This window comes from Belonocnema kinseyi, chromosome 1 (genome assembly GCF_010883055.1).
Source record: "Belonocnema kinseyi isolate 2016_QV_RU_SX_M_011 chromosome 1, B_treatae_v1, whole genome shotgun sequence".
Lineage (NCBI taxonomy): Eukaryota > Metazoa > Arthropoda > Insecta > Hymenoptera > Cynipidae > Belonocnema > Belonocnema kinseyi.
In genome coordinates, this window is record NC_046657.1 from 118,265,414 (window position 1) to 118,282,031 (window position 16,618).

At 26.1% G+C, this 16,618-nt stretch overlaps 1 protein-coding gene across 2 annotated transcripts in view; it reads right to left on the reverse strand.

Moving 5' to 3' along the window:
- LOC117170814 (E3 ubiquitin-protein ligase Bre1) overlaps nt 1-16,618 on the reverse strand; it is a 47,028-nt gene that overhangs the window by 15,254 nt on the left and 15,156 nt on the right. The window contains exons 6-11 of one of the 2 annotated variants that reach the window (XM_033357866.1): nt 9,683-9,856; nt 5,679-6,071; nt 5,273-5,538; nt 1,615-1,768; nt 1,409-1,522; nt 981-1,144 (exon numbers count right to left, since the gene is read on the reverse strand). In XM_033357866.1, the coding sequence (XP_033213757.1) occupies nt 981-1,144; nt 1,409-1,522; nt 1,615-1,768; nt 5,273-5,538; nt 5,679-6,071; nt 9,683-9,856 (1,265 nt within the window). Of the gene's footprint in view, nt 1-980; nt 1,163-1,408; nt 1,523-1,614; nt 1,769-5,272; nt 5,539-5,678; nt 6,072-9,682; nt 9,857-16,618 lie in introns of both variants that reach the window. The other variant, XM_033357859.1, reaches the window with a different exon arrangement.

Below are 16,618 nucleotides of genomic sequence, written 5' to 3' on the forward strand. Positions count from 1 at the left end.
TCTTCCACATTCAATTTTTAAAATTTTGTAAATCTTTCTAAATCTTTTTAAATAATCACTCAAAATTATCTTTTCAGAATAAAAATCATTATTAATTTTCATAGGAAATGTTTTTCAATCTTATGAAGCCATTCAAAATTCTTAAAAATCTTCAAAATTTTTTGTACGAAATTCTGCCAAAATCTATATTTTGATTTAAATTATGCCGTGGGCTATTTACACCGAAATTGTTACTAATAGCCGGTACTAATTTTTACTAATAGCCGTTACCAATAGCTAAATTGTTACTAATAGCCGGTTACTAATTGTTACTAATACTCGGTACAATTTGACTTACAAATTAGGTTTTTTTTAATAGAACCATTAAAATCTGACGTATAATTACTGATTTTAAATAAACAGTCAGATATTTTTAAATATGAAGTAATTCTTATGTTTTTTAATTTAAAAATTTCAAATTGAATGGTTTAAAAATTGAATATTTTATACCAAAATAATATGTGAAATTTAATAAAAGCTTTTAATTATGAATATATTATTTTAAGGTTATTTTTAAATTGAAAACTAGGTTATAAAGTTTTAATCCGGCGTTTACATTTGTTTAACTAGTAAGACTTTCCAATTGAAATAGTTTACATAATTTTTAACGTTAGAAACTGGAAATTCTAAAATTATGAACTGATTTCAAATCCTCTTGTAAAATTAATTATTATTAACTTTTTAACTCTTAAAGAACAATTTAATTTTAAAAATTATTATCAAATGGAAATGCGTATTTTAAACTGAATGATATCATAATAAACATTTTTATGCGCAAATTAAAATGCATCTTTAAAATCGTACCTATTCTTTCTAGTTCAGATTTTTTTCACCAGGTGGCGTATCGCAGTTTAACCATTCCCAATATCATAAGTTTATTCTCCTGTCCCCCCACCTACAGAAAAAAAGGCTCCGCCTTAAAATATAAAATATTTACATACCGAGCGAGCTTGTGGAGTTGATTACTCTTAATACGCTCCGTCATCAGTTTGAAGTTAGCATCGTCCTTTTCTCGCAGCTGCTGTATTAACCTAGAGTTTTGTTCCTGCATATCCTCGAAAGCCTGACCAGTAACTTCCATTTCGTTGAGAAGAGCTTCCTCCTCCTGAAGCCACACGCAACTCTGTTCAGCGTTACAACACCGTTCGAGCGTACAGTTATCGCCAACAACATATTATTACCGAATATCATGCGCACTCATCGCCGAGTTAAGTTAAAATTTCAACAACAACAAAAAAAAAAGAAAAAAAAAATAAGTTAGTTTCATTCTGAGAATGTTAGTCGGTATTCTACCGATATTAGTTACTTCTTCGCGAATTAGTGGCGATTCATGCACGAATGGTGAGATTTGTGCGAGAACGCGATTTACCTGCTTCTGTGATGCGACTTGTTTTTGCAGACTGTACGTTTGCTCCTCCAATTTCTTAATCTTCATTTGCGCGTCCTCGTCTGCCAGCTTCTTCCTTTCTTCCCGCTTACTCTCCTGCAAATTTATTTTAAAGACCAAGTTCTAGCACAAAATAGAATACCTCGATTGAAAAATAATATCTTCGAATAAGGCCAATTGAATTTTACCTGAATTTTTTTAATTTGCTGCCTGAGTTCTTCAAGTTCGGCCCTAGTTTTACGTTCAGCCGCCATTAGCTGAACTTTGTCGCGTTGTTCTTTACCTACGCCTTTGTACATATCCAGAAGAAGTTTCATTTCCTTCATTTCGTTTACTGCTTTTCTAAATAAGGGAGACAAATTTGCTTAAAAACGTGTAATTTCAAAAGTATTTTAATTATAACTCTAAATTTAAAGAGTTTGTATGTAATAGTATTTCGAATTCAGGGCGGACAAAATCTAATTGAAGGCAAATTGATTTTACTGAAGATGCTTTCCAGGCCAGAAATATTAAACCTAGCAGCCATCTCATCGATTTTAATTAAACTTGGCGAAGCTGTGGTACTTATGGGTAATCTTCTGTGGCCAAAAGATTTTCGATAATTTGAAAATTCTGGGAGGTGGTAAATCATTTTGAAATTTTAGACCCATTTTTCTTTAAATTGTAATATTTCCGATCCTTCCTTTCGCATTCTAATGAAACGTATAGGCGTGAGGTCAAAAATATGATATTTTATTTAAAATATTTGAGAAACAAAATTTCACAATTTTCACAGAAAAATTTGAAAACGATTTTTTGATTGGACGTTCTATTTGATTTTATTTATTATCATATTGAATGCCACTTAAAAAAAAATATTTGCAATTTGTCAGTAACTTTAGGTTAATTTTGTGTGATTTGACCTAAAATTAGTATTTTTAATAAAAACTGATAAAATAATAAAATTTACAAGCTTAGACAACTTCAAATTGTGCTAGGGTTTTTCGTTGGAGATTAAAATTTATATTAAAAAATTATCCCATTTAGAAGATTTATAATCTTTGAAAAATTGTAGGTGACTTTTGGGATATTACATAGAAAATTTGAGTTTTCGAAGAAAAATGATTATAATTGTAAAATTAAAACATGCAAGGGAAAAATTAAAAATTTAGCGTTCACGACAAATCGGAAAATTTTAAGATCTTACATTGAAACTTACTAATTAAAATAAAGAGTACAAAACAATATTGTTATTGGGAATGGTTAAACTGCGATACGCCAACTGTTGACAAAAATCCGAACTAGAAAGAATAGGTACGATTTTAAAGATGTATTTCAATTTGTGTGTAAAAGTGTTTAAACGATTTTTGTGGAGTTCAAAATATTTATTGTATAATAAAAATAAGTATTTATTGGAAACAAAGGGCTTTATATGAACTTTACATATTATAGTGTGAAAAAACAAATTTTTTGTCAAAAATATTTTTCTTAAACAAAAACAAAAATTATTGTACTATTTATCGTGATTTTTAAAATATTATAAAGTAAAATGGAATTATTTTGAAGCAAACATTAACTCAAAGTAAATCTGTATTAATTTATATATAAAATATTTACTATTTAAAAATCTGATGTAAAAAGTTAGGTTAGAATTCGTATTTAAATTCCAATTGTCTATTATTCGTATTCTTAGCATAATCTTGACCAAATTTGTCGCTACATACATCAATTAGAATTTATTTAAGTTTACAATGCATTGAAACTCACATGAGATATTAAAATAATTTTTTTTAAACCTATGTGACAAAAATGTGTACGGTATAAGATGGAAATTCTAACTCAAACTATTTGTTTTTGATGAAGATTTATTTTTACTATTCAATGATTGTTCTATACTGCACAAAACAATCGTAAAAACACTTTAATTCCCAAATTAAAATACAACTTAAAAATTGTACCTACTCTTACTAGTTCCAGTTTTCGGCAACAGGTGGCGAAATGGTAGACAACCATTCCCAATAATGATTTTAGTTTTTGAAATTGTACAATTTTAAGCTTTTCAATGCGAAAGTGCTTTATATTTACATATAAAATGATTACATTCAAAACTGACCATTAAGGCTTTTAAAATGACATTTTCAAATATTTGATATTGAAATGGTCCTAAACCGTGGAATATTCGAATTTGAAACCAAAATTGCACATTCAAAAATATAATTTTAAATTAAAATTATAGAAATTTTTAAGACAATAAATATATTATTCGTAAGTATCATATTATGCAGTATCAAGTGACATTTAAAAAGACTGGATTGATTTTTTTTATACTAAAATATATCATTTCTGTCAAACAAAAAATCACTGCCATTTCACCGTACAAAATTGAAGAATTTAAAATATTGCGAGAAACATTGTAAACCTTTTAAGATTAATTATTCTAGAAACTTTCAAAATTATATACTTTTTAATTGGAAACCTTCAAAAATTACAAAATGCGCGAAATATGAAATCTCCATCAAATTTAAGCGAAATCGGTTAATATTTCAAATGTAGTTATTTTTTTTTATGTTTTCCTAAATTTGACCAAAAATTACAATTTCCACAATTAATAACAAAATCTCGTCAAATTCTTATAAGAGGAAGATTTATTTAATAGAAAGCACGCGATGACAAAATTAAAATTGCCGACAAATGCTGTTTTTCAAAGTCTTTGTGTCTTTGTTTCTCGGTTACAACTTTTCAGACATCAATTAAAAGGCTACATTATTGTAAAGAAACATATTTGATGATGAATGAAAATAAAAATTTGGAAACATTAAAAAAGTCGCGTCTTATGAAATACTCAAAAACTCGTATTTGCTACGCATTTCATCCAAAGATCTTCCAATTTTGAAGAAAAATCAATTGATTTGTTACGAAATATATGGTTGGCAGTAGATCTCGAAATTTTCACTAAAGTAAAAAATGGCGCCTTATTTTCAAAAAGTTACATAATTTTTACAAATTTAAATACATTTTCGCAAAAGATTGTGATTCTCAAAATTTAATTTTTTTTTAAAGTTTGAAAGGTTGGCTAATAAAATAACAAAAAAATACATATTTCTGATTACTCGGTGAAAAGTTTTCAAATTTCTTCAAGAAAGAAAAATTCCCAGTATACTGCAGCTTTACGTACTTTTCAAGCAAGTAGTTTTGAGAATCACTAAATCCTTTCCGAAAATGTATTTCATATTTTGTTTAGATTTGTAAAAAATATGTAAGTTTTGAAAATAGTAATAGGCAACATTTTTACTTTAGTGAAAATGTCGAGATCTACTTACAACGATACACTTTGTAACAGTACGATTTATTTTCCTTAATTTCAAGATTTTTGACCAAAAGCATAGAAAATACGAGTTTTTCAAAAGGCGCCATTTTGCATTTTTCAAAATGTTGACTTTCATACATTAGTAAACGTTTTTTAAAAATAATATTGTAGCATTTTACTTGACACCTGCACCGCTTTGACCGAGAAACAATGAAATTATAAGTTTGAAAATAAACTTGGGCGGCCATCTTGAATTTTTTCAAAATTCTGAATTTTAGTTGTCATCGCCTGATTTCTAATAAATAAATCTATCTCTTGTAAGAATTTGACGTGATTTTGTTATTCATTGTAGAAATTGTAATTTTTCTTCAAATTTAGGGATCCGCCATTTTGTAAGTTTTGAAAAAAAATGTCGTGTAGATATAGTTTTTCAACACAGTCTAAAGATCATAATTGTACAGAGATAAATGATTTTGTTGTAACACACAACAATTAACTGCATTTGAAATTTTACTGTAAAAAATTGCATAAAATTATTCAAACAGGAATGAAGAACTTACTTAAGCTGTGCTTTGAGATCACGCACGAGTTCTGACTCGGCAATTTTAGCATCCTTCGTTCGATGCGCGGGGTCGCGATGTTCCGTTTTTATTTCCTTTTTCACGTCCTTGTCCCTTTTAATGTCTTTCTCCTTTTTCAAAGTAGGCGAGGTCAGAACAGAAGAATCAGGCGTTCCTTTATTCTCACCTTCGCCCACTTCTATCGTCTCTACCTCTTCATCGACTCCTGCCTCTCGTTTTATCGTCACGTTACTCTCTTCCTTTATCTACAAGAACGACAGAAAAACGTTTATATTCATACATCTGAAATGTAGGAAAAGACCTAACAGGTTTTTAAGAACCTCTCTTTGACACGATTTGAGAAAATTAAAATTGACCAAGTCGGAAGGTATCTAACGAAAATTACCTGAACTGAACAACCCGAAGCAGAATTCGAAGCGTCCTCTTCTTTCCCACTTCCATCTGAATTATTTCCCTCTTTATTTTCCTGCGCAATTTGCTGACCTAATTTTGTCGTCAATTCTTCCACTTCTTTCTTCAGTTTTGGAATTTCTGTTGAAGCATCTTTATACTTCCGCTTGTAACGATGCACTTCTCCCTTGAGTTGCTGATTGTGATTTTGAAGGGAAGTTATCAGATGCCTCATTTCTCGATTTATCGGTCCCGTTTGTTCATTCGCTGCCAAATTCTGCTCAAATTCTATTCGCAGCATCTCGTACTCTTTACGCAATTGTGCGAGAACATCTTCGAGCTGAATACACTCACCTCGTAATTTCTTCTGAGCCATGAGCTCTTCACTCTGTAACCACATTTTTGATACATTGGACAACTTGTAACAACAACTTTTAATTTACACTATTAGGCACGTATGAGAAAATTGAAGGCTTAACTCCAGAGTTGCTACAAGACCTGGAAGTCATGAAATTAAAAAAAAATGACTGGAAAACCTGGAAAAGTCATAGAATATTGAAAAAAATGACTGAAACTTTTTTAATCGTCTTTGTTTCAAAGTCTTAATAATTTACTATTTTTATAGCGGATTCATTATTTGAAAATTGAACTGATTAAATTTTAATACAGACAATTTTATTAGTTCTCGCGATCTAAAAGTTTTATTATAACTTTGTTACAAATTTCAAAGGTTTTTTTTTAGATTACTATTATTTTCAAATGTAATCCTAATCTTTGTATAAATAGTTTGACAATAATTGTTCTTAAAGTAATAACAAAAAAATAATATGGTTTTGATTATAGAATAAGGTAAACTGACCATTACTGGGAGTGCTAGGCAAAGCTAACCCACATAAACACAGTTTTAAAATCGGGAATTGAAATTTTTGGTACAAAAACAGTTATAATACGTGGCTAAGAGATTATTTGATCGATTATAACAAAAAATACATTAGTAATTTTATAGTAAATTAATATAAATGGATATTTTTAAAGCTCGTCAGATCGCCCATTAGTGGGACACGAATTTTGGAACATATCCTTAAGTGGGACACCAAATAAGCCAATACTGGGACAAGGAAAATCCAATGGAGTTTATCAAAATAAAATGGCAAAATTTACTTATAATTTATTACAGAATACGTTAAAAAGGAAGAATGGATTGTGATTACCGTTTCATTATTTATTTTAAAAATTTTGTTTAAAATAGTTTATTAAAACCTCTAATTCTAACCTCAAATTTTGCCAACTGCTTAGGTAAGTAATTTATTAATAACTCATAAATTTAATTTGCTAATAAAATCAGAAAGTATGCATTAAAATTCAATATTATAGACCTATATTATCGATTTATTTGCATATTAAACAGTTAAGTAGTAAATTTTGAATTAGAATTCATCTTAATTCAAGTTAATACATAAATTGAAAAATGTATTGAAACAATTTAAATAATTTTTTGGTTACAAATTTTATTATTTGGTTGAAAATTGTATTGACTGAACATTTTTGTTTTGATTAATATTTCAACTATTTGTTTGAAAGTTCGTCTTTTTGGTTCGAAAGTTTGTCATTTTATTTATAAATTACATTTATCTTTGCGCAAATGCAACTGTTTGGTTAAAAATGATATTATTTAGGTAGAAAATTCCTAAAATTGGTTAAAATATTTTTCTTTTTTTAATCAAAAATCCTATTTATTTAAAAAATCATGTCATATTTAATTCATAATTAAAACATTTTTTGTTTCAAATGTCAACTATTATATTTTTTTATGAGAAATAATCTTTTTTGGTAGAAAATTAGTCATTTTAATTATAAAATACATTTTTCTTTGAGAAAATGGAACTGTTTGGTTAAAAATGATATTATTTAGGTAGAAAATTCCTAAATTTGGTTGAAATTTTTTCTTTTTTTAATAAAAAATCTTATTTATTTGAAAAATCATGTCGTGTTTAATTCATAATTAAAACACTTTTCGTTTGAAATATCAACTATTATATTTTTTGATAAGAATTAATCTTTTTTGGTAGAAATTTTGTCATTTTAATCAGAAATTACATTTTTCTTTTAAACAAATTTTTTTTTATTAAAAAAATCATGTCATGTTTAATTTATAATTAAAACATTTCTCGTTTGAAATATCAACTATTATATTTTTTCATAAGAATTATCTTCTTTGGTAGAAAATTAGTCATTTTAATTATAAATTACATTTTTCATTGAGAAAAATGCAATTTTTTTGTTAAAAATGATATTATTTAGGTAGAAAATTCCTAAATTTTGTTAAAATATTTTTCTTTTTTAATCAAAAATATTATTTATTTAAACAATCATGTCATGTTTAATTCATAATTAAAACATTTTTTGTTTGAAATATCAACTATTAAATTTGTTGATAAGAATTAATCTTTTTTGGGAGAAAATTAGTCTTTTTTATTTAAAAATTCAAGAATGTCTTAGAAAATTGAAGTATCAGGTTAACCAAAAAAGTTAAATTCTGATAAAAAATAGAATAGTTGATATTTTAACCAAAAAATATTTTAATTACATATTGAAAGTAGACAAATTAATATTTAAAAAAACGAATTTCCAATCAAACTGCTGAAGCCTCAACCTAAACAGATTGATTTTACAATCACAGTTGCATTTTTACTCAAGAAAGATGAAATTTATAATTAAAAAGATACGTTTTCGAACCAAAAAGGCGATTTTTAAAGAAAATAGTTCAAATGTTAATAAAAAAACATTTTTCAATCAAGAAATAAAAAAAATGTATCCAAACTGTTGAATTTTCAAGTAAAAAAGATTAGTTTTCTTCAAAACAGTTATATCTTTCACTTAAAAAAATAAATTTTCAACAGAAATGTTACATGGCTTAATTTATCTTAAAAAGTAAAGCGATAATATTAATCTTATTAGTATTTCATATAAATTTATAATATTGAATTTTAATGCATACTTACTCATTTTTGTTCAAAAATTAAATTTATTAGATGCTATATTATATTACTTACCCAATCAGTAGGGAAATTTTAAGGTTAGAATTGGAGGTTTCAATAAACTACTTTAAACAGCTTTTTTAGAATAAATAATAATTTAACGGCAAGGTAGTGTCTTATAAACAATATTTTTAATATATCACTAAAATAATACTGCGACATTCAATTTTTTTTAAACATGGCGAAAGTGACCGTCTCAGTAATAGAAACGCAATTTCGCAACTCACGTTCAAGTGTCCGAAACTGAGCGACAGCTCGTCCCGGTGTAGGAAACTTTGCCAAAAATTTATCCAAAATCGGGACATTAAAATATTCATAAGTTATCGAATAAAATCGCTAATAAAGTTATGAATTCCATTCTTAAACATATTAAAAATGTGCAAAAACATTACTTTTTCTTTTAGTGTAAGAAATTTCAATAATAAAATGTTGTAAAAGTTATGCGGAAAGTTTTGAAATAAAAAAAAAAAAAATGGCAAATTTTGTAGCACTTCATTCACACATTTAGCGGAATATTTTTGATCATTTTTTACTAAATGTATAACTTGCCAGGACAAAAATAATTAGCGGTAACAGAATTGAAAGAACTTCAAAAATAATAGAAAATTTTTACTTTTATAATTTATGTTGGAATATAAAAGATGCTCAATGATATTTATTATTGTCCCAGTATTAGACATACTTCTCACGTTGTCCCAGTAATGGGCGCCTTACTTTTTTTAACTTTAATAAAATATTAATTAATTTGAAAAAAAGTAGACCTGGATTTTTGTTTTAAATTATACCTGGAACATCTGGAAGTCATGGAATTTTGTAACCAGAACTCTTGTAGCAACCCTAAACTCTATAAAATACACAAAGGTTAAAGTATACGTATTTAGAATGCCAAAAATTACGATAACCATTAACTGTTCTTTTCAATATAAGAATTATTGGTTAATGAATGAAAATATAAAATTACCTCCATCATTTCGATGTGACGTAAATGAGCATTTTTACTCGTCTGCAGCTGCTGTCTCGCATCGTCCAACTGGGTTTTTAGCTGCATGGATTCGTTATACAGTACAGAAAATTGTGACTGCAAACATTTGTACTCGGTAGTTTCGACAATGACAGATTCAGGCAATTGACGAATCTGTAAAATTAATTTAAATTTACTTTGAAATATAAAGAACGACTAAGGGTTTTCAGACAATTTTACTAAATAAAGGTTCCGCATCTAAAGAAAATTATCACAATATAAGTGCTCAATGTCCGATTTAATTTAACAATTGTATTTTTAAATGACAGGAAATTGATACAAATGTACTATATACCCAGGAATAAATATTGACCCCTTAAAGGGCATACTGGGTGTACAACACCCAGCGACTTATTTGCGCTTTAACAAAACGCACCAAATTCAATAAAATGGAACATATGGCATCAGATTAACAAACTCCAAGAAAACCTACTTTTCTATGTCATTTTCACATTATTTTGATTTTTATCAATTTTATACGCAGTTTAAGATCAATAAAATCAATTAATCACGCAAAGTACGGTGTTTCATTTTTCATTGAATTGAAGCTTTTATTTTTTAGAATAAATATCTTCTTTGGAACGAACACTATAAGACTAATTTTATTTTCGAAGCGCAGTATCTCGGAAGTATTCAAGTAAAATTTTAAGTAAAAATATAAAAAACTTAAAAAGTTATGAATTTTAGAGTGAAATAAGTCATTTTTAAATCTTTTTCCAACAAGATTTTTTTCAACTGCTTTACATTTTAAAAACTGTTATAAAACCTTTTTCTGCTTAAACTAGATAGATTAAACATCATTAATTTATTTTCTTGTAACAAAACTATCCAATACCGTCGGCACTGCACACGTTTGAATACCCTTGGGTGCCTAACACCCAGTATGCTCTATATGCAATTTTACGGAAGTGTGCCCTTTTAAGGGTTAAAGAAACAGAAAGCAGGGTGGCCGTTAAAATCACATAAAAAATGTACGGTCATTTCTCGGACCATAAACATTTTCCATGTTTAATGAAATTAAAAAATTGAACGATCACAGTTTTGTTATAAACTGAAAAGTTCTTAAATTAAAGGTTAAATTAATTTTGCAAAATAAAAATTCATTTTCCAATTTCCTAGGAATCTTAAGAAAATATTTTTTATTCTTTTGAAGCCTTTCGTTATTCTTAAAAAGCTACTAATTTTTTTCTCGAAATCGTTTCAAATTATAAATTAATTTTGAATCTTCTTAGACCATCTGAATGTCTCTTCAACTTTCTCGAATTTTTTCTAGGAATGATAGGTGTTCAATATTTATTATACATCACAATTCAACGAATTTTCTTGTAAATTAGATGTTTTCAATTAGAACAATTAAAATTGTAACGTTCAAAGTTGAATTTTTTGTGCAGATTTGTATATTTGATTTCTAATTAATGATTTGATATGAACAATAAAATATTTTTAAATATTAAGCCTTTGTTATTTTTCTTTATCACAACATTTTCAAATTTCAGACTAAAACAATATTATAAATGTAGTAAAAGCCTTTAATTATCAATATATTATTTTAAAGTTATTTTAAAATTGAAAATAGTTTACGAAGTTTCAATTGGGCGTTTATATTTGTTTAACATCTAAGACTTTCCAATTAAAACAGTTTAATTTTTAACGTTAAAATCTGGAAATTCTTACATTTTGAACTGATTCCGAATCGTCTTTTAAAATCAATTATTATTTACTTGTTAATCCTTAATGCAAAGTTAAAATTTTAAAAATCATTACGATTTATACTCAAATTTGATCAACTAAAAAGGTTTTTCTAACAAAAATTGTAAATTTCAAAAGCTACTAATTTTAATTTCTTAAGTCTTTAAAACTATAATTTAACATTTTTTAAATTAAAAATGTGAGGCTAACAATTAAAACACAAAATAGTTGATATGTTAGTGAAAGATATTAAAATTAGGGATTCTAAACTGAATTATATCATAATTGAAATAGGTAATGATTCAACTGATTATTTTAAACAAACTGTTGAAATAAAACTTGGGATAGATTTTTTAATAAAGATTTGTAAAATTCCTGGTTGAAAAATATATTTACTGTCATTTCCCGGTTTTTCGGTCCAGCGGTCACCCTTAGAAAGGTTATTAAAGCATCTGGAAATCATGGAAAAGTTATATGACTTTTTTTATCATTCTCGAGAATCTGGAATTTGTGTACTTTTCTCAAAATCTTTTGCCAAGAAAGAACTTAAAGAAACAATTATTTTATGGAATATTCCACATTGTGAATTGAGAACGACCATAACAATATCATATTCAAATAGAATTTATAAAAATAAATAATTTAAAAACCGCAGATTAAGTTATTCAAAGTGAATAATCTTTAAAATTAAAACTTAAAAAATTGTGTTTTTTCAATAAATGCTTTCAAGATGAACCCTGTTAAATTAATAATTTCTCACCATGGGTTTATGAATTTGATAACCTTAAATTAATAAAGTTTGCAATTAAACAATTTTGAATAGTCCGAATTATCAAAAATCATGAAATTGTATTTCAAATCGCAAGCCTCAATAATTGAACATTTTCAAGTTGAAAACATGCCACATTAATTAACTAAAACTTTTAATCACACATTGTCAAATTTAGTTTAAACAGTTGTATGGGAAATTTTAAGCTTGAGAATGTGAAGCTTTCATAATTTTACAATAGAAAGCGTTTCAAATGACAAGAATTAAAACAGAAAATATTTGAGAACTAACCTTTTTCCAATATGCAAGCATTTAAAAATGCTTCAAAACAACATATTTTTTGTGAATTTGATTGAAATTGCTGAGGTTTTTGAATTAAAAGAATTCGAAATATTTGAAGTCTGAAAACAGTTAAAAAATTTAGTGTAAACCTTAGCCTTGAATAAAAATGAAATGTCAATTATGCACTGAGGATTACAAATTTGAAATTCATTGAGACATGAATGGAATGCTTAATATTGAAAACAAAACTACATTTGGTTTAATTTAATGAGACCATTCTTCTTCAACGATATTTTCTTCTCCATAAAGTTCCTCATTTTTATGCAGGGGAAAAAACCTGAATAAGTCCTGGAATTTTGAGATCGAAATTATGTAGAAAGCCTCAGAAATAGTAGATAAAGTTTTATAATTTGAAAAAAAGCTCTAAAATGAAATGCAGGATGGCCGTTTCAATCGAAGAAAAAAATTCCCGGCCCTTTACTGGTTCGCCAACATTTTTCACGGGCAATAAAATTTTTAAATTTAAACTTTAAAGCTAAACATTTTTCAATTTAAAGTAATAAGAAATAAACTACAAATTAAATCACTCAAGGTGGAACTCTTGAATTTTTAATTATTTAAAACTGAACTTTAAAACTTTTGAAAATCAAAAATGTTTTACTGAAATGCTCGACAATGTCCACGTATAAAATGAAACTTATGTACTAACACTTTTCAATAAAATAATTTTAAATTAAATGCAGAAAGAAAAATCTAGAATTTTTAATTTTTATAAATTATAGCATTCAAAGATTCAAATTCAGTTCCAAAAATATAAATTAACGTTATCATTTTTACTATTCTAAATAAAAAAATCAATCAATAAACTTTAAAATTTTTAAAATTATATTATTTTAGGCACTTTTAAGTTAGAAACATTAAAAGCATTAAGGAGATTTTTGTAAATGTGCAGGATTTGATCAAAATGGTAGGAAAAATTCGATTCATTTTAAAAGATATTTATCGAATATCTCTTACAATTTTTAGAAAATCCTGTAAATTATAAAAAATTTCCGTAAAATATTCCAGATTCTTTTTTAAAAATTTTGAAAATTGACAAATTTGGCGATACACAAACTTTGTTTAAATTATACGAAATCATTTCAAACTTTTGTTACAAAATAATAAGGGTTCCATTGTTATTTATGCATAAAAATTCAACAATTTCACTTACAAAATAAAATTTTTTCAAATAGAACAATTAAAATTGTAACATTCAAAGTTTAAAAGCCCTGAAAAATTTCAACGATTCAAGGCTTTCTATGTTAAACAATTCAGTTTCAAATTGTTTACTTTAAAATATTTGGTTTCAATTAACTTGTCTTAAATTAACAGTAAAATATTTCTGTTCAAAATGTCATATTTTATACTGAAACAATATATTAAACTTAATAAAGGCCTTTAATTAGGAATATATTATTATGAAGCTATTTTTATATATTCAAAATAATTCATAAAACTTCAATCGGGCGTTTAGATTTTTTAATTCCTAAGACCTTTTCGAATTAAAATAGTTTAAGTTTTAACGTTAAAATCTACAAATTCTTAAATTTTGAACGGATTTAGAATTCTTTGGTGAAATCAATTATTACATACCACTTAATACTTAAAGCACATATCCGTTTTGAAATTAACTTATTTATTTGTATTTACAGTCGACAAAATAAACAGGTTTTATATCCAAAATTATTAACTTCAAGCGCTTTTGATTTTCAATTGTTTCAGTCTTCAAAACAGCATTTGAACAAATTTACGCTTAAAAATACAAATCTAAAATAAACAAATTTTGAACTAAAAGATTTTCAAATTAAGCATTGTAAACTAAATTATAATGAGTATTCTAATATTACGTCACGCTCGGTCGGTAACATAATACTGTTCGATAATAAATGATTTAAGTAGTTTCATATCAATAATGTTATATCAAAGAGACTTTAAAGGACTTTAAAGATTTTTTAAAGAATCCAAAAAGGTTTAAGGATTTGCAAGAGATTTTATCAGATTTTAAGGCAGTTTACATGATTTCAAAGAATTTCAATAGAGTTACTGACAAGTTATTTAAAAAGACTTTAATGAATTTGAAGAGATTTCAAGGGATATTATTTTGTTAATATTTCAAGGAATTTAAGAAAATTTAAAGTATTTTAATTAACTGTGCTCAATTTCGAAAATTTTTTCAAAATGATTTTAAAAAAGTTGAAGGAATTTCAAAAACCATCGGAGGAAAAGGATTTTCAAAAAACAAAAAAAAAAACAAAAAACTTGAAGAATTTTTGATAATTCAAGTGATTTTAAGGAATTACTATAGGGACTTGACGGGATTTTAAGATATTCTTTTAAAGGATTTAAAAATAATTTTAAAACATTTCCCGATTTAAAAGAATTTTTTAAAGATTTTAAGACAGCTTTAGTGATTTTAAAGATCTTTAATATATTTAAAAAGTTATTTAAAAAAAAAGTTATTTAATAAGATTTTAATAAATTTTAAGATGCTTCAAGGGATTTAAAAAAATGCAATGATTTAAGGATTTTCAAGAGAAATAGGTCAAAGAGATTTTTTAATGATTTACAAGAGATTTTATAAGATTTTACGACAGTTTTAGTAATTTTAAAGAGAGTCAATCGAGTTATTGAAAAGTTATTAAAACAGATGTAATAAATTTGAGGAGATTTCAAGGTATTTAAAGAAATTGATTGATTTAAGGATTTTCCAGAGATTTTAAGGAGCCTAAGAAAATTAAAAGGAGTGTGGATTTAAAAGATTCGAATTAACTTTAGTCAATTTTACAATATTTAAAATTATTTCAAAGAAGTTGAAGGGAGTTCAAAAAAATTCGGATGACCTTAAGGATTTTCCAGAAATCTTACAATATTTCTAAGAATTCAAGTGATTTCCAGGAATTAGTAGGGACGTGGCGGAATATTCAAGTTTCGTTTTTGCAGGATTTAAAAATAATTTCAAAAGGTTAAAGGATTTACAAGTTATTTTACGAGATTTGAAGACAGTTTTATTGGTCTTAAAGAATTTCAAGCCAGTTCTTGAAAAATTATTTTAAAAGATTTTAATGAATTTGAAAAAATTCAAAGATTTTAAGAATTTTAAAGAGATTTAAAGGAATTTAAGAAAATTTAAAAGATTTTAAGAGATCTGAATTAATTTAAGTCAATTTCGAGAAACTTCCAAAGATTTTAAATGATTGTGAAGAAGTTGAAAGGATTTCAACAAAAATTCGGAAGAGTTTGAGGATTATCAAGAAATCTTACAGGATTTCTAAGAATTCAAGTAATTTTTAGGAATAACTAGGGACTTGACGGGATTTTAAACTTTATTTTTAAAGGATTTAAAAATATCTCCATAAGTTGCAGTGACTTTAAAGAATGTTAAACAGTTAATTAAAAAGTTATTTGAAAGGATCTTAAGTTGGGACGACTGAAAAATCCCGAATAATCAAATTCGCGAATAATAAAATTGCCGAAAAATAAAAATACCGATTCAGAAAATTGCCAAATAATAAAATACATGAATAATAAAATTACCGAACAATAAAATTTCAGAATTATAAAATTCCCGAATAATAAAATTTACGACAGTTTATAATATTACCGAATTGGAAAATTCCCGGATATTAAAGTTCCCGACCGAAAATTGCCAATTTATAAATTATCCGAATTTTAAATTTCCCGAATTGTAAAATTCCCGAATTTCAACAATTAGAAGTTTTTATAAATATATTTTATTGATTACAAATACAGCAATAAGATATTAGTTTCAAAAATTATTTTTAACATTTAAACTTTCCAAGCTTATTTTTTTAATTAAGAATAGCAATAATTTTAATAAAATATTTCTAGATAACGCATGTTTCTTTAATGTATATAAATTTATATTTCGAGTCTGTTTGAAAAACATTACAAGGTACGTAGAAAATTTAACGAGAATTTTGTTCCGAACGCACGTTTTCAAAAATAAGGAAGGCGATACAAAAATTTAATTCTACATTGAAAGAAAAAATAATGACTCACATTTTGACGCTATTTTTTGAAAATGTGCATAGAATTTGAAAAAAATACAAAGAAGCGTTAGAAAAAATTGAATT